This window comes from Arachis hypogaea, chromosome 3 (genome assembly GCF_003086295.3).
Source record: "Arachis hypogaea cultivar Tifrunner chromosome 3, arahy.Tifrunner.gnm2.J5K5, whole genome shotgun sequence".
In the NCBI taxonomy this organism is placed as follows: Eukaryota; Viridiplantae; Streptophyta; class Magnoliopsida; order Fabales; family Fabaceae; genus Arachis; species Arachis hypogaea.
The window spans coordinates 137,503,540-137,522,474 of NC_092038.1; the positions used below are offsets into that span (position 1 = coordinate 137,503,540).

The 18,935-nt window shown below is 35.3% G+C and overlaps 3 protein-coding genes and 1 non-coding gene across 5 annotated transcripts; 1 reads left to right on the plus strand and 3 right to left on the minus strand.

The window, feature by feature from the left end:
- Positions 1-6,043: 6,043 nt before the first annotated feature.
- Positions 6,044-6,195, plus strand: LOC112739711 (small nucleolar RNA snoR137). Its single transcript, XR_003170647.1, has one exon. It is a non-coding gene; the product is annotated as a small nucleolar RNA snoR137 (small nucleolar RNA).
- Positions 6,196-7,322: 1,127 nt separating this feature from the next.
- Positions 7,323-10,409, minus strand: LOC112734341 (protein SIEVE ELEMENT OCCLUSION B). Its single transcript, XM_025783606.2, has 7 exons — positions 10,080-10,409; positions 9,808-9,912; positions 9,264-9,712; positions 9,066-9,175; positions 8,844-8,986; positions 8,253-8,750; positions 7,323-8,174 (listed from the first exon to the last, which is right to left on the minus strand). Exons 1-7 carry the CDS (start codon positions 10,263-10,265, stop codon positions 7,548-7,550), a joined length of 2,118 nt encoding a protein of 705 aa, XP_025639391.1. The 5' UTR covers positions 10,266-10,409; the 3' UTR covers positions 7,323-7,547.
- Positions 10,410-10,922: 513 nt separating this feature from the next.
- On the minus strand, positions 10,923-14,205 carry LOC112734342 (glycosyl hydrolase 5 family protein). Its single transcript, XM_025783607.3, has 4 exons — positions 13,004-14,205; positions 12,240-12,487; positions 11,634-12,154; positions 10,923-11,559 (listed from the first exon to the last, which is right to left on the minus strand). The coding sequence occupies exons 1-4, from the start codon at positions 13,403-13,405 to the stop codon at positions 11,054-11,056; spliced, it is 1,677 nt and encodes a 558-aa protein (XP_025639392.1). The 5' UTR covers positions 13,406-14,205; the 3' UTR covers positions 10,923-11,053.
- A 213-nt stretch (positions 14,206-14,418) lies between these two features.
- On the minus strand, positions 14,419-18,498 carry LOC112734343 (E3 ubiquitin-protein ligase RGLG5). Of its 2 annotated transcripts, none has more exons than XM_072233628.1 (13): positions 17,979-18,498; positions 17,583-17,891; positions 16,728-16,812; positions 16,501-16,641; positions 16,282-16,395; positions 16,091-16,188; positions 15,896-15,975; positions 15,722-15,827; positions 15,499-15,626; positions 15,214-15,400; positions 15,062-15,118; positions 14,816-14,951; positions 14,419-14,724 (listed from the first exon to the last, which is right to left on the minus strand). In XM_072233628.1, the coding sequence occupies exons 1-12, from the start codon at positions 17,988-17,990 to the stop codon at positions 14,871-14,873; spliced, it is 1,398 nt and encodes a 465-aa protein (XP_072089729.1). In that variant the 5' UTR covers positions 17,991-18,498; the 3' UTR covers positions 14,419-14,724; positions 14,816-14,870. The 2 variants fall into 2 exon arrangements, with proteins under 2 accessions (XP_072089729.1, XP_072089730.1); XM_072233629.1 differs by having other exon boundaries at positions 14,419-14,735; positions 17,979-18,459.
- Positions 18,499-18,935: the final 437 nt, after the last annotated feature.

Genomic DNA, 18,935 nt, shown 5'->3' on the forward strand with positions numbered 1-18,935 from the left:
GAGTAGCCGAACCAGGATATATGGCTGTGTCACTTCTCTTTTTCTTCTCTGTTTCTGTTTTCTCATGTTAGGAGACAAAACAAAATAATCTCCTACTTATTCTATCCAGTTTGACGTCACAGTTATATGCATTACACTCACTTCTGTTTTGGCTCCTCCTTCGATAAGTGATAAAATAAAAGTATCTCCTATTTTTTACTTGAGGTAACTCAACAGAATCCAAAAGTTTCATCCTATTCTAAGATTACTCAAGTAAAGTTAAAAGAGGTCTATATTCAACCTCCTTCTCTAAGCCACTAATATCCACCAGGATAGGTGAGAGAATAAATTTTACAGTCAATTCTCAACGATAAAAATTAAAAGCAAAAACTAGAAAATATTACTTCAAATACACGTATATTTGAGGATAAAAATCATATTAAAAAAGAATTCTACTAGAGAATTAATTTGGAGTATAGTCAATTATAGTTAATTAGTTGAAAAATATACTAGTTACATAAAAAAAAAACAATTCCTCACCATTCCTATTTTCTAAATCATCCAACAAGTTTGATCCAATGTTCAAAATTTTTAAACGTGCCATCAAGCTTTTGAATGCTAAATCAAACATACATGTAATTATTGGCAGAATCGATTCGAAAAAAAAATGTCTTTTTCTAAACCCCACGTAATTTCATCAGCTTGTCATACAAATATTGGAGAGATAATAACTAAGTTAGGAAAAAAATATAAGTCTATATTTATTTAGTAAGTCTAAATTCTAAAATATAACTTTAAATATCATAAATTATCTAAAAATTGAAGGTTAAAACAATAATTTTATAAATAAAAATGGATAATATTAGCTACTTAGAAATTAATTCTCTATACTTGTCTATTTTTTAGCCAAATATAAAATATTATAAATGCTAATTGTATTCTTTTTGTTGGTTTTTCTCTTTATTGTTTTCCCTAAGAGCAGTGGTATTGGATAGGTTTGGTTTGTAGTGTGTTAGGCCCAATTAGAAGAAGGGCCTAAGCCCACAGAGGAGCAGGTAAGGCAAAGCAAGGTTTATGGCATGCGAATCAGAAGGCGCTCCAAATTCAGCATTATTTGTTGTTGTCGCTTTTGAAAGGCGTTATGTTCTTCGCCTAAATTGCTTTTGCATAAGGACGTGTGATACGAGTTCTGTGGGACAAACTGAGAACTGTCATATGTCAATTGGTCCAATTACAAGAGTAACAACTAAGAAAATAAAAGAAGATTTTGTAAACATGGCTAAATTATGCGTTCAGGAAATGCATCAAGAATTAGATAAGACAATGATTAATAATTATCAAAAATCAAACGTCTCACTATTTTATAAGACGCATTGAAAACTCTCATTAGTCAAGATGAATTAAAAGAGACATCACTTTCTTAGAATTTATTTTATGTTTATTTTATTTTTGTTGTTTGTTTGTTTTAGGCCCAGTTATGATTTGACCCATTTTTTTTTATTCTAGTGAACTTATGAGTTAGGAGTTTTAAATTTAAGAGGTATAAAAACCCTCTAAAACCTTGTAGCCACTTTTTTTTTCTTAATTTGATGAATGAATTTTTTTTTGAGTTTCTTTAAGAAACTTGGGTGTAAACAGGTGAGGTAGAGTGATTTCCTTAGTTGTTGCATCAGGAAATCAAATTGAGGTAGAGGAGTCCCTTTCTTTGATCTTTCATCTTATTCTGGGTTACTTTCTGTATCATTTGATATCAGATTTCAGGTATTAGATTAATTTTCATTAGTCTACGTCTACCCTTCTTGTGTTCTAAATAAATTAAAAAAAAAATTTCCAGCCACGCATAGTCAGTTTATCCTTACGTCTTATTCTTTTCTTGTTGATTGGCTTTTTAATTCCTTTTTCCTAAGATTATTTCCTGTCCTTGCTACTTTTGTGTTCATCATTATTCTTTTCGTCCTTCCTTTCTTATTAGTTTATTATCTTTCTTCTCATTATTAGTAACAAAAAAAAAAAGAGTACGCACTTTAAAGTTTCTTCTTATTATTAGTAAATTTTTCTTTTGCCAACACATCTTGAGTACCAAAAAAAAAATACGTACTTTAAAATTTACACCGTAGTACTTCAGCAAAGTAAAAAAAAAAACACAAAAAAAAGCATTGTGTTCTTATATAAAAAAAACAAAGCAACAATCTCAAAAAAAAATCATTACATACGTTATTATTATTATTCTTATTTTTATTATTTTTATTTTTTTTATTATTCTTATCTTTTTGTCTTTTGTGTCTTTGTTCCTTTTTTTTTTCTTATTCTTTCCATCTTTTCCTCTTATCGTTGCGTCGGATTTTCTCTATCTTTTATTTTTATTTGATTTCTAAAGTGTAATAGTCAAAGAGATTCAAGAGTGGTAAAAGACAAGAGTGGTCAGTTCAATAGAGGGTAAAAGCCAATTTTAAGAATAAACATGAGTGTCCATCTTTGAGTGAAATACGTGAGCGAGTGATTGTTAGGTCCTTTTATAACATTTTTGTTACAGGTTCACTGTTATGACAGTTCGTTCCGAAGATACTTTAGTTGACATGGAGTTGATGCAGAGGGCCATTCAACACTTAATTAATCGCTTGAATGAATTGGAAGCATGGAGGTAAGAGGTGACACAGACACTATCCAAGAATACTAAACAAGGACCTTTCTGGAATCGGCGTCAGAATCATGTACCTTCTGATGATGACTCTGATGGGGTTATAACACCTCGAAAGAAAAGTCAAGATAGCAATATCAGCGCCATCAAGATGCAAATACCACCATTCAAAGGGAGAAATAATCCTGAAGCTTATTTGGAGTGGGAACGTAAGGTGGAAAGAATTTTTGCTTGTCATAATTACTCTGAGGCAAAGAAGGTTTGTTTGGCAGCAATTGCATTCTCTGACTATGCCTTACTTTGGTGGGATGAACTAGTGAAGACAAGACTGCGGAATGATGATCACCCTATAAAGTCTTGGGATCTTATGAAGCGCCTCATGAAGAAACAATTTGTGCCTTCGTACTACTACAGGAAAGTGCATCAGAAGTTACATCGACTGACTTAAGGCTCCAAGTCCGTTGAAGACTACCATAAGGAAATGGAGATGCTTATGATTACTGCCAACATAAAAGAGGACACTGAGGTTACTTATGGCACGATTTGTCGGTGGTTTGAATAGAGCAATTGCTGATATGATGGAGTTGCATCATTAGTGGAGATGGAGGATTTGGTCAGCATGGCAATGAAGGTGGAGAGGCAACAACAAAGAAGAGCACCAAGAGGATTATCTCATACTAATTCAAAGTGGGAGTCTCGTAGTGTTGACACAACAAAGACTAAGGGTGTTGAACCCAATGCATTGTTTGATGCTACAAAGAAGAAAGGTAATTCTAACTCTTCTTCTGCTACTTTTAGACATCGAGATATTAAATGCTTCAAGTGTCATGGTATGGGGCATTATGCTAGTGATTGCCCAAACAGGAGATTGATGGTTATTAAAGAAGATGATATTGTGTCTGATTCTGATCATGATGATAATTTTGATCATAATAGTATGTCATCTTTGGAGGATTGTTTTGATGGTGATGTTGAGTATGCAGTCCATGGTAAATCTCTTGTTGTTAGACGTGCTTTAAATTTGCAGGTGAAAGAAGATAGCCTAGAGCAACACCAAAATTTTTTTCACACTAGATGCTTGGTGGGTGAAAAAGTGTGTAGTCCAACTATTGATGGCGAGAGTTAGACTAATGTGGCTAGTACACTTATGGTAGGTGCTGTTTTGATGCAGGAAAAACAAGCCATTGTCTTCTTCAGTGAAAAGTTGAATTTAGCTCAGCGTAAATATTCAACATATGACAGAATTATATGCTTTGGTTCGGGTTTTGGAGGTTTGGCAACATTACCTCTTACCTAAGGAGTTTCTGATTCACACGGATCATGAATCTTTGAAGCACTTAAAAGGACAAGGTAAGTTTGCTAAAAGGCATGCTAAATGGGTGGAATTTATTGAAACATTTTCATATGTGATTGCCTTTAAACAAGGTAAAGATAATGTCATTGCTGACACTTTATCTCGAAGGTATACTTTGATTACTACACTTACTTCTAAGTTGTTAGGATTTGAGTTTTTAAAGGAGTTGTATGCAACTGATTCTGACTTTTTTGCTATTTATGCCTCTTGTTAACATAGTGCATTTAACAAATTTTATAGACATGAATGTTTTCTATTTCATGGTAATAGAATTTGTATGCCTGCTTGTTCTATGAGGGACTTACTTGTTCTTGAATCACATAATGTGGGTTTGATGGGTCATTTTGGTGTGCATAAGACATTGGATGTGTTATCTGAACATTTTTACTGGCCACGCATGCGTAGAGATGTTGAAAAATTTTGTGCTAAGTGTATTGCATGTAAACAGGCTAAATCTAAATCTTTACCACATGGTTTGTATGCCCCTTTACCTGTTCCTATGCATCCATGGGTTGATATTTCTATGGATTTTGTTCTTGGTTTGCCTCGAACAAAAAAAGGTCGAGATAGTATTTTTGTTGTGGTAGATAGATTTAGTAAAATGACTCATTTTATTGCATGCCATAAAACTGATGATGCAACAAATATTGTTGATCTGTTCTTTAGAGAGGTTGTGCGTTTGCATGGTGTTCCCCAAACTATTATTTCTGATCGTGACGTAAAATTTTTGAGTCATTTTTGGAAAGTTTTATGGGGTAAGTTACGCACAAAATTATTATACTCTACTACTTGTCATCCTCAAACTGATGGTCAAACTGAAGTAGTAAATAGAACATTAAGGACCTTATTACGTGCTGTTGTTGATAAGAATTTGAAAACTTGGGAAGATTGTTTACCTTTTATTGAGTTTGCTTATAATAGAACCATTCATTCTTCTACTGATTTTTCTCCTTTTGAACTTGTGTATGGTTTTAATCCTTTAACTGTTTTGGACTTATTACCTTTTTCTTTGAGTGATATTGTTAGTTCGGATGCAGAAGGTAAAGCTGAAAAGGTTAAAGCAATGCACTTGAAAGCACGTGAATCGCTTGAAAAGAAAAATAAGTTGACAGTTCAACGGGTGAATAAAGGTCGAAGACAACTTGTCTTTGAACTTGGTGACTGGGTATGTGTTCATTTGAGAAAGGAGAGGTTTCCTACTCAAAGAAAATCCAAGTTAGACCCTAGGAGTGATGGTCCATTTCAAGTGCTCGAAAGGATCAATAACAATGCTTACAAGATTGACCTTCTGCGTGATTATAATGTATCAGCTACTTTTAATGTCTCTGACCTATCTCCTTTTGATTGTGATGCAGATTCGAGGACGAATCTTTTTCAGGAGAGAGGGAATGATACGAGCCATGTGGGACAAATTAAGAATTGTCATATGCCAATTGGTCCAATTACAAGAGCAACAACTAAAAGAATAAAAGAAGGTTTTGCAAACATGGTTAAATCATGTGTTTAGGAGATGCATCAAGAATTGGGCAAGACAATGATTAACAATTATCAAAAGTCAAACGTCTCACTATTTTACAAGATGCATTAAAGACTCTCATTAGTCAAGATGAATTAAAAGAGACATCACTTTCTTAGAATTTATTTTATATTTATTTTATTTTTGTTATTTATTTATTTTAGGCCTAGTTATGATTTGACCCTTTTTTTTTTATTCTAGTGAACTTATGAGTTAGGTGTTTTAAATTTAAGAGGTATAAAAACCTTCTAAAACTTGGTAGCCACTTTTTTTTTTAATTTGATGAATGAATTTTTTTTTTTAAATTTCTTTGAGAAACTTAGGTGTGAACATGTGAGGTAGAGTGATTCCCTTAACTGTTGTATCAGGAAATCAAATTGAGGTAGAGGAGTCCCTTTCTTTGATCTTCCATCTTATCCTAGGTTACTTTTCGTATCAACGTGTCAACGAAAGCTTATATCAATCTTTACTACGAATCCTTACTATCGTAGTTTCTTTCGCGGTCGTGTTGTTTACACACATTCACTTCTTCGTATTTTTACTTTTCTTTTGTTTGGTTGCTTCTTCTCGTGAAAATCCTTTTTTATATTGAAGTTGGAGATGTTCTTGTTTCTGAAGCATATATCAAATTTCTTAATTAACTAGTTTTAAACAGCGTGCTTTAATCTTTTTTGAGCTACATTATGCTACCTGTCTATTAGTACAATCAAAGTATGAAAATTTGGGATTGGATACTTTAAATTTTAAATTTTATTCATCATTTATTTTATAGTTGAGATAAAAAAAATTATGAAAGAGCCAATGAGTAATAGCTCAAATGGCATAGTCTCTCCGTACTCAATTAAGAAGTTACGGGTTCGAATCTCCTATCTTTGATTAAAAAAAAAATTTATGAAAGAGAAAATATATTATTTATTTTATAAATAAGATTTAAAAAAATATGAAACAAAATATTTAAAGGTGAGAGATCGTACTAATAATTTTAGTCATTATTTAATTATCATAAATATCAAATTATCATTTACCTATGTAAATTTTAAAAAATATGAGTGTAAATTATATTATTTTATTTATGTAAATTTTAATAAGCATAAATATAAATTATATATTTTTTATAAATACATATAAATATGAGTATAAGTTAGTATTGGCTAATTGATGGCAAAAAATAAAATTTTTATGGTCACCTAGTATTGCCCGTTAGTATTTGTAGCAAAAATGACATCTCTCTGATGATTTCATGACACTGGATCCGCAGGTTCTGGTGACTTAACTGGGAAGAGCTCTTAGAAATGGAGAAGCCACCAATTCCAAATGCATCACCCTCATCGAAACCAAACCAGAAAAGGAAGATTCGGTCGCCAAAGGAGCTGATATCACATTATGAATCCCAAGGGATGGATAGAGGATCCGGAGTGATATCGTCCGGCAGAGGGAGGGAAAAAGGACAAGCTGTTGGTTGATTCTTCAAGGAAGATGGATGCAGCTAATGGCAGACTAGCTGTTCTTGACACGAAACTTGATTCAAAGCCTTGTTATGTTGAGACTGTTGCAATTGGGATTGCCTCTGCTGCCACACTTAGAGGAATGGGTGCTATCATGTCTCGTGTCATTGCCCCTCTTGCACAGATATGGAACTCTGTTACCACTGCCACTAAATCTACTCCACAATGACCATTTATTTGCCTTGTTAATCTTATTTTACCATTCTTAATTACTTGTTAGAACTTAGCACATTGTTCTTTAATGTAAAAGTAAAAATAAAACTCTCTTCCACAATCTATTGTCTTGTAAAACCCCCCAAAAAAATGGAGTCATAAATGCAGATGGAATCAAGTATAAACAACCATAGATTGATCAGTGTTTGGAGGTTAAACTTTACAAAACAGTAGGACTAAATGGAAGTACATCTTGGAGTCTAAATTGAAAGATATTACTGACTCACTTTTTGTTTGGAGAGTAGACTTTTATTTTGTATGGTGTTTGGGTCTAAATTAACAAGAAAAAGGGGGTTCAAATGGCGTAAGCATACATATGAAATATGAAGTTGATTTGATATTTCAGTCTGTGCAGCAGCGATACATGTAGAACTTTTCCATGGGACGGCCGCATTCGACACAAACCACCTTATCTGGGATTCTGCCATTGGTTCCCGGCAGTATCAAGCGATTACAATGATGTGGGGTTTGTAATCCTTGAATATAATCATCCATTGCAGGCAAAACCCCCTTGTCCTCTGCCTTGTCCTTCCATTGATCATAGTCATTGAGGCAATTCAGGAATGTGTCTCCCTTTCCCTTTGCCATCATATTCTCTGTGCCTCTGCTCATCACAACCCACCCTTGCTCACTGCTGTCAAAGCCTAGAATCCTCATTATCTCCTGCATTATCTCATCATTTTCCACTTTTTTTTCCTGCTGCAGTTTTGAGTGCCACATGCTCTCCAGCCTAACCCAGAAGAACCATATAAGGGTGAGCCCAGGGTCAGGGAGTGTGTTGCTTAACTTTTCTTCTTCGATGACCGTGTTGATTTTTCGAACCTTTTCTCCTGGGTTGCTTCTCCCTACATAGATCATCTCCAGTGGTAACTTGAGAGTTTCTGCCAGTGATCGTGCCTTCCTTGTGAACTTCCGAATCCACTCTATGTCGTCCCCTCCGTACAAGCATATGTATGTGCCTTGTGCTATCTGGAAGGAGTTTAAAAATCATATATGGAAGTGCATTATGAAATTATCTAAAGAAAGAATGGGAGGACTATACTATACCCAATCATAGAGAGATGGATGTATTGTATCTGCCAACAGTTCAAGCCGCCATGATTCTTGCTTCCACAATGCTTCCTCCCTTGAACTGGAGAAAGGATAAGCCAAGCTTCCCCAAATCCACATCATGTGTATTGCATTCAGGTTAACAACCTTTCCTTGCTGATCCAGAACTACAATTATTGGCTTGACATTATTGAAAAGCCACACCTCTTTTATGTACCTGATGGTTGCTGGCTCCAACATGGAAGGGTCGTAGAGTGAGTACCAAGTCATCATAGATTGCAGCTTCACAAACTTGTTTTGTTTCTCTTCTGTCCATGGGGTTCCCTTATCCACAATTGGGATCCAAACTAATTCGTATTGGCTCTCAAACCTGCTCGATTCCTGGCGTGATTCTTGATACATTTGTTCAAAGATCATGATTTCTTGATCAGAAATATGATGGAGGTCTGTTATGTAGAGTAACACAATTTTCTTCCGCAGCACCTCAATGCTAACCTGAAGATGAAGCATTGGATGATGGTATTACTACATCTAATGGTGTAAGAACTAATGGGCAAACATGATCATAAGTTAAATATCAGGGTTAACCCGTTGTTTGGTAGAGCCATCAAACAATGGCAACATATCATCCTTGTTGTAAATCAAGGCTTTGAGAATCTTCATGTTGTCAGGGTGGGATGTCTGAAAAAGGATCTGAAGTGTTTCAAATGCTTCTCGTTGTTTGTTATCATCTGCATCATAACATGATATTTCAAGCGTTTCTTCAACGTATGTATCATTGTTGTGAATAAGCAAATAAGACTGGCATACCTAAATGTTGACGACAGAGGTCAAGTTGCTTAAGAAGGTGGCTGTTTATGTTACTGAGCTTATGAGCCAAACTGGAAAGTTCCCAAGTCTCTATTGTTGATGACATGAATCTAAGACAAAAACAGACAAGTTTAATTCAGAATTTGCATTTGATCTCAAAAATCATGAGCTGCTAGGATATTTTATATTGATTAATACCCTTGACCGAGGCCAATGATGCCTAGAATCTGTGTTGCGCAGGCGATGATACTCCGAATGGTCCAATAGACAGCACTTGGAATAAGATTGGAGGCAGCTAGCGTCTCTGGTGCTTCAGGGTCAATGTACTGAGAGGGAAGCTCATGGAACTGCATAATGTAGTTGGTTACATCCAACATGGCCTTGAGAAGGTGGCTGATTGCTTCAAACTTGGGTCCCAATTCATTCACTTGTTCCAGCGTTTCATGGATGTGTTTCAACATTGCAACAGACCTGGCAAGAGGGTTGGTGGCATGAACCTGAGCCAGAAGCCAGAACTTGCCAAAGTTGGTCGCGAATGCCGCCAATGCTATCACCACCTTGGCCTCCCATGAATACCTTGACAGCATGCTTAGTATCCCCATGGTTGTGGCATGTGCATCTCCACCACTCAAACACTTGCAAGATATCTGACACAACCATGAAGGCATTAAGAGAATAGAGTGTATATATAATCATATATGAAACAATTAATTTTTCAAAAATAAAAAAATAAAAACAAAACCTCGCATGAAACTTTGTTAATTGTGTGGGAGGTGATATCTAGCATGTCAGTTAACTCAGATTGTTGGAAGCTATCCATTAAGCCATCCAATTTCGCTGGCTTTCCCTGTGTGAAGTTTCAGCACAAGTCAAATATTTAATAACTATACTTTAATAAGATGCATCAAAAGATATTCATATATTATATTAGAAAAGTGTCTTTGTTAAAATAAGATAATCTTAAAAGAATCGAAGGTAGTTTTCTATAACGGAAACTATTTAAATAAGATATACCTGAACAATGCCAGGGATGATAGAAGCAGCAGAGTTGAAAATGTGTTGAACCACATTAAGAAGAGGCCTAACATCAATGCGTTCATCATCAACAGGAGCATGAGTGGCACGAATTTGTTTGGTCATTGTACTGTCATCTGATGCTGAAAAAAAGTGGGATTGCAACTTCCTGGGCACCATTGCCATCTTCAACAAGAATCAAGTAATGCTGCTGCAGCAAAAGGCACAGTGGAATTTAACAGATACTAGTTAGGAGCAATGGTAGCTAGCTACCTCTTAAGCCTTATATATAATTATTCATTCATTCCAAGTTTATTAAATTTCTACCTTGCTTGTTCTCGGGTTTAACTCCTCTATAAAGTAACCATGGAGAATCTGAGATTTCAGATAAAGGCTCGCCAGTATCGATCACCTTTATTTTATGGCTTTCTTGTAGTTGGTATGTTCTGCTAAACACTTGTAAGATTAATGGATTATCACACGAGTGGTGTAAGCTTTTTAATTTGTATCGTTGTACTTTATGAGTAACTTAAAGTTTTGCTAAATGTTCTTCATTAGTAATCTAGTAACTAAGTGCTCTATATATTCTTCGATCAAACTTTTGGATTCACACCTTGCAAAAGTTACTAGTACTGAAGGAATCATATGTTTACAAGTTAAGATATATAAGAAAGGTATAAAATTCACACAACTTTTTATGATATGAAGGAATCAGACCATTTAACTTTCAACACTTCAGTAATGATTAGTTTACATTTGTTGCAGCTACTCTACGATTATGTTGAGTGCTAGTTGTGATAAAGATAAATGTGGCAATATTAACGTATACTAATTTAGATGATGTAAAGATAATCATGTTCCAACTTCCAATTAACACCCTTGCGCTCAATGCTTTTATCGTACATTTATCATTTGCTAAGCAAGACTCTACATAATTAATGCCAATACACTTGAGTACAAATTGTCAAATAAATTTACAAATATGCCTTTGAAAGCAGATTTGTTAACTCGAATAATGAATCCCATAAAGCATATGGTAAATCCAACATGGATGAGGTTGCTGAGCTTCCAGTGTCAACAAGTTTGAACCATTGGCTTCCAGGGTCACAAGTATGATCTGTGCTCAAGCATTTGCAAGCATTGGTCACAATATTATTGTTGGAATCTATATCCAAACAAACCTTAGAACCATCGGTGAGGTTAGAGGAGAGGTGCAACTTTGAGTCTGAGATCATTTCCCATTTAGAGTTAGAAGCAGAGCAAATTATGCTAAGTTTTGCAGGATTTCCTTCTTGATCCGCTTGTAAGCAATAGTAAGTTCCCATTACGTTTAGTATCTTTTGAGGCGTATACTTCCAACCATCAGAGTTAGAACAAGGGCCCAACCTCAATGGGTCTTGTATTGACTTCCTTGTCACACAAAGCCCCGTCAAAGGATGGTAAATCACTTTGTATGGATTACCTTGTGTTATGCCTGGTCCTACATAAAAAACAAGACGTAAATTAAACACCTAAACACACTTCAATGGGCCAAATCAGTGGGCTTTTGCTTACCTCGGAAGGGAAGTTGTAGGGAAGAGATCCTTTGCAAGAACGTAGTATTTCTAACATTGGCCCAGTCCCAAGTAAGAAGCCCATAAAACTCTTCCATTCCAGCAACGCCTTGTCTAAAATAATAACTGCCAACAAGAGTCCAATAGGCCCAATCGAAGTCCAGGTCAGCCGCAAGAGCCATGAAGCAGGTGATGTACCTATTATCATTAAGATTGGTACCTCTCATGTCCAACCCAAACTCGCTGAAAAACAAGGGCCATCCTTGGTCCAGCAAGAAAGCAGAATTGGTGATGACGTTTGCGGACACTTGTCCACACACTTGGTTGGGGTTCCCTTGAACCCAAGCTTGACCATCCGTGAAGGCATACCAGTGCGCCTCAAAAACTAGTTTCCCCTTAAAAGACACTTGCACTGCTCTATTCCTAACGAACGATAAGTCCTTGTCAAAACTTAAGCCAGACAAGATTACAATCACATTTGGGTTCGCTGCATGAACCGCTTCCGCTCCTTTCACCATATACCTTCATGTTCATAAACAACGCAAGGACAATAACGTAAATTCCAAATCTCAAAACCCTAAGAGAGAGTTATTTAGAGATATCATACTTGTACCAATCGTTGACATTCTGTCTAGGGCCACGAAGCTCGTTTCTTAAGCTCATGCCTACAACGTTGGTGACTCCGTTGAAAATAGTGGCCATCTTGGTGAGGCCTTGGATCCAGAGGTCTGGGTTGAAATATTTATCGCCGAAGAAGCCATTGCCATCGTTGTTATTGCAGCACCAACCTGGTTCGGTTATGTGGTTGTCCAAGATCACCATCACATCGTTGTCCCCGAGACTTTTCACCACTGCCTGATTTGCAATACATTGTTATTCTTTCAAAACACTAAATGCATCTATTCAATTTCAATAATTTGAGTTACACATAAATGACACACTATGTTTTGATTTTGATACTAACAAACTTCTACACTTCATTAAAAAAATTAAGTGTAAGTCAAAAATAGGCGAAAAACCATCTTAAGAAACACACGTAATATTTAAATTTAAATGATAAGAAATAAAAAAATGAAATGGCCTGCCACTAAAAGAATCATGTATTTAATATGTTAGGTGGTTGAGAGAGATGTCCAACTAATTAAGCTCTTAAACTATGTTACAACACAGTTGAATATAAGCAGGGAGTATAATTGTTGATATATAATATGTTTTTATTAGTGGCCACTTGCCACAAAGGAAATTTAATTTATAGTCAATATCGCTATCACATAAGCATCACGCATGTCAGCATGTATTTGTAGCAATAAATAAATAATAGAAAAGCATCATGTGGGAACAAATTAAGGAATATTATAATGGGTTAGAGACCTGAAAAGCTTGGATGAGATTGAGATCGATGATGGAGGGGTTATTGGCTTGGATGCCAGCAACGGAATCAGTTAGGCCAAGGCTCTGAAATGATTGTCTAACGGTTAGAGAAGCGAGGGAGTCATTGGTGACCAACAGAATGGGCCAAGTGAGCCTCACACAGTTGAAGCCCATGGACTTTATACCCTTCGAGATCACATCCACTGGCTTCTTGCTGAGCCCCTCCGCCACCACGGGTTCTAGATGGGACACCCAATTGACGCACGCAAGCTTCACCCTCTTCCCTTGTTGGTTTACTATCCACCGTGAATTCGTGCTTAGTGGAACCTCCTCCGTCAGAGCCTTCACCACTTGGAGTGTCAATAACAACACTAAAAAGGTGGAGCATCTTCTCCTTTCCATTTCTTCTTTCTTTTCTTTGAGGGAAAATAAAGGACGGATATGCTTCACATCTATTTATTATGGCTTGGATGACTCATAAAACACGCACCATTTCTTTATTGAACTTTATCCTATCATTATTTTCTTACTAGAAAAATACGAAACTTATTAAGCTACACAATAGAAAAAAACTCATTACAATCATCTATAAGTTTGGTAGGTTTTAAATCCCGAATCTTTTCTTTTAATTAAACAAATTAATTAAAGCCGCACACCGTATATTTGATAAGATGCCGTTCACTACTTACTCTAGCAAGTGCTGCATGGTTTTTCTTAATATTGTTATGGCGTAAAAGCAACAGTTTCTCAAATAGATTAATTATTGATTACCGATGTTTGCCGTCAAAGAAAATATATATAGTTGGGCTAATAAGCTGAAGTGTTTAAGAAAAGAGCTAAGTGTAGTATGTCATGTTAGAACTTCACAGAACGTATCGTGACTCCATCCAGTTAAAGCTTAATAATATGAGACGCAACCTATATATAATTTGTTAAAGAAAAAAGACCTGCATCAACATGGCATCCGTCTCAGAGAATGCCAATATAGTAGTTTGCATCTTATACTCTTAATTGTTTGCTTCAAGAGAAGGATAAAGATCAGTGGGTTGTTGCTTTTTATTTTGGAGCATATATAGACGACTATATATTGCTTCTACTACAACGTTCCTTTTCGTCTTGTATTCTTTCTTTCTTACTTGATTTCTACATGCATCCATCATCCGTGTATTTGCTTCTCTGCTGATCTCTCATTTCTCTCTGACCTTTTTTAAAAGAAAAGAATACACCTTTATTTTTATTTTGTTTCCTACAGGGGCTTATGCTTTAAATTAACTTCTTTATTCACAATCATCGAGTACAGGAGTATACTTATTCATGTGGCCGTTGTCTTTCATGGTTATTAAAGTGCAAATATATATACCCTTTTTTTTATTAGGTTGAGAATGTAGTCTGAGGTGGATATATCATGCTAAAAATTCATGAAATGCAACTAATCAAATAAAATTAAATCAAATAATACAGATTTAGTTTCTGATTCTCTACGGGCTACATCAACCAAAATCACAAACAAGAAAAGAAAGCTAAAACAAACACTATTATACATACGTCAAAATAAATCTAGATGAACCAAGTCTTTTTCTCACGACACACAAATCAAACTTCATATATACAAGGCGGCAACCCACTCTCTCTATAAACAAGTATGATTAAGTTGGAACATTAGTTCGAAATCGTGAACGTAGTTTTGTGTACAAGGCTAACTACATATCCATCAAGGTCCCCTGCATATACTCTGCCACGTTAGTTAACTTTTTTTGACTTATTCAATGCCATCAATAGAAAGCTAAGTTTATGAATGATATATGAGCTAACCTTGTTCTAGCAATGTATGCATGTGCCACAGAAACAAGGGTTTGAGCCAAGTTAACTAGTAAAGCTTTATTCTAGTATCGATTGTGCTCCTGCAAATGGGGCAGAATTCAAGATTCTCTCCACAGTTACAACAAGTCTGTCATGTGAGAAAAAGGTGATATGTGAATTAGAACATTTCATAAAGTCTTATAATCAAGTTGACTGATATATATATATATATATATATATATATATATAATTGCTTACCTGATGCCCACAACCAAAGGCCATATCCTTCCCATTAGTAAGACAAATTGGACAAAGCTGCAATTCACCATTAGATCATGAATCATGATGATCAAATCACGAAAATATGCTAGTCAAGTTGAATCTGAGGTTGAATAGAATGATGTTAATACCTTATGATCATATAAGCCACCCGGTGATGATTCTGCACTGGTACTAACTGCATTATCATAGCCAGTATGCGAAGGAGTACTCTGCTGAAAACTATTACTGCGAAAAGATATGTTGTTGCTGCTGGAAGCCCTGTCATATTGAGGTGGAGGTAAAGCAACCCTGTCCGGTGAATATCCCCTCCGAGCACTAATTTCATCAATTAAAACAACACAAGATTCAGGGAAACATGTACGTACACATATCAAACTAAGACTATGAGGAGTAGTGGTACCATATTTTCATACCCCAATATGCCATGGTCTATGGTTGCCTTATATTGAGAAGGTATCTCCATCAGAGCTGATAGAGCAAACTCTGTCTCTTTCCTTTCTGAATCTACATTCTTTGACATTATTTCAGTAAAATTCACAAACTGGCAGGACATAAAACACATGTCATTATAGTTATGAACATATGAAATTTGGGAAGTGAGTAAGGTTAAGGCTAAGTCTAAGTGAATTACGAGACCTGGAAATTGTCGAAGGCTCGAGCAGGAATGTTATCATCAAATTCCCTCATCATATCCCATGGTCCATCTCCAACTCCCACCAAAACTATTGACAGTGGATACTCACTGCAATTTGTGAAAAATATAAGAATGGAGAATGGGAATTACAGAAGAGAGAAAGCAAAAATAATCACCTGGCTTTTACAATTGCATCAATTGTCTTCTGTTCCTGTGGACTTAACTGGCCACGCTCTGTGTCAACGCTTCTGGTCACCTGTGCCAACATTTTGAGTATCATCGATGCAAATTGGAGTTTATGCTTAACATTCATAACAAAAAATTAGCAATGGAAGCACATACATACATACATATGTATGAAAGATACCTACCTGTCCATCAGCAATTATTAGCAAGACATGATATTGGCCACCACTTTGCTCAACAATAGTCATTGCCATCTCAATAATAGGTGCAAAAGAAGTGGGTCCTGTCACATAGTTAAATGCAATGAGTTATACATACTACTTGGCCTGATTCAAAAATGCTATCTAAGAACTATGATAACTGGTGAGGGCAACACCTGCTAGTTTGAGACGAGGAACAATTTCTCTGTATTTTGACAAAACTTCCTCAAATCCATTGCAGAATCTATCATCTGGGTAGAAACTGAAGACATCTTGATCATGTGTTGATGCTGACAATGGGAGAGAAACACAGGAAAGAAAATCAAGATTGCAATTTGGAAATGCAAGCAATGGGAAAAACATGAAGATCTATCTGTAAATCTGGGTGGCATTACCATCTCCGAATCCAAAACATGGAATCAAGTTATCCTCGTCAAAGGCAGATAGAGTTGTCCCAATAATGGAGATCGCCTGTTCATAAGGATTATGGCCATTTCCGAGGTGATGTAAACTTTTTCGGTTGAATGATCTCTTTCCTGATTTTCAAAGTTAATGGTATAAATTTAGTACCACAAATTACTACAAGAGATTCAATGATCAAGAAGTGAATAGGATATAAAACCTGTCCACTCATTGCTTTTTGTGAAATCAATGCCGACAATGAGATTAGAAGATTCTAGGCCAGCTTGTGAAAGAGCAGCAGTAACCTGTGTGCAATATACATTCAGAATGGTTTTCTTTGTTGAGTCAAATAGATCAGCCCAAAGAATAGTTGATACTGATAGATCTATAATAATATTTGTTATGAATATGTAAATTAATATATTGAAATTTGAGGGGAAAAGCGATAGAAATTCAGCAGTTAGTTTCATCCATATAATTTATGAAAAACCAACCTTAGCTTGTTACAAGCTACTGTCTATAGCTTGAATTTTTTGGTCATGCGAGGTCTCCAAGTGTTATCTTTTAACCTTTTAGTGCTAACATCACAAATCTTACAAAGAAGGAAGTAGAACAGGTTTCACTTTATTTGAAAAAGATTTTAACCTGGGTCCAGAATATTTTCAAAATATTTTAAGGGAATTAACTATTTTTCAATTAACTTTTTGAAATTCTCTTTTTATCCTAAATTTTAAACCCTAAATCTTAAATTCTAAATTTAAAATTCTAAATCTTAAATTCAAAATTCAAAATTGTCCAAAAAATAAAGATTAAAAATATAATTTTACAATAAAAAAGTTAGATAATTTTAACTAATTAAAAGTTGAATTTAATTTTGATAGACTATCAATATAAAACAGTTTTACACATACATTAAAATTAAACTCTTATAAATTAATTTTCTATACTTATTCTTTTAAAAATTCAGTACTTTAACAAGATTCCATGATCCATTAGACGATGGCATTGATACTAGCATTCAAAAAATGATTAAACACACAATTATATATACGAAATCATGAATGAATAATCTGACCTCGTCGAGTGAACGGTAATTATCAGCAATCTTGGAATATCTCCTATCCAACCTCCTTTTCGGCTGTTGATAGTCGTAATACGGAGCGGCGGGTGGCCGGTGTTGAATTGACGGTTGATATGCATACGGTGGCGGTTGCGAGTATCCATAATTGTCCCAAGATGAAGATGAAGCACCACCAGAACCGTACGATGGCACATGCCTCCTATCACCGCCAGATTCTCTTGAACTCTTACCTCCCATAATTGACTCCTTCAGAATCAAACCAAGGAAACACAATATCACAACCAACGCTGTCCAAGTCTCCGCCTACAAATTCCAAAATCATATGTATCTTGAGCTATAATACAATTCAATACTGCAAATGTAAAAGAACGGTTATCACTTCATTCATACCTCTAGATGCATTGCGGATGAATTGTGATGAAATTAACAACTACCGATGTCTCACGCTAATCGCGTAGATTAGACTTGCTTTTGTTTTCTCCTTGTTCAACTAATTAATAGATCGATCTATCGAGAGAAGATGTAGAAATTGGAAGGAAACTAAGCTAGAGCAAGGTCAAGTCAAGTACAACAAACTTTTCAGCCATTTCCTCCTAATCAAACATATATTCCAATTTATTTATATTTTTTATATAGACACTAAAATATAGGAAGGTCTTTCAAACTATCAACAATCCCAAGCAATATTTTGATAGAAAACAACAATGATTGACTTACAAACTGGCACGCAAAGTTAATTTATTAAAAAAGAAGCGGAAAATACGAAGTATATTTCATGGATCCTTCCCAGTATTGCAGGTGAAAAGGAAATGTAGAAAGACTTATACTTTGTCTAAGTTGACCAGTACATTTTCCAGGATGTGTGACACCCAAGAAAGTGACCCATCTCCGGAAACGCCACCTATTGGCTAATATGATTCTACTATACACACTATAGACTATACAATGTCTCGGTCAATTTTTTTATTCTTTCCTTGTTCTTCAACCGCTGTTTGTTTACTTGTTTTATTTAAAGGGACCACACGGTAAAACATCTAGAAAATATAATGAGTAGGTTTCTTTTATGTTATTTCAACACACATGGCATGACAAACATCATTAGAAAACAATATTTGGTCTTATCTAAGTAGATACTATTTACAATCGACTAATTTTTCTATTTCCCATGACCTAATTTAAAAACGTTCATCGTTAATAAAGAGACATCCTAGCATTCTTCCAGGCTCAAACTCAATACTTCTCTATTGAAGTCCTTAGTTATATCTTTACTTTGCCATTTAGACAGTCTCGGTTTAAAAAGAAAAGGATGCACTAAATACATATAGTATATACAGACAAAATTGCAGA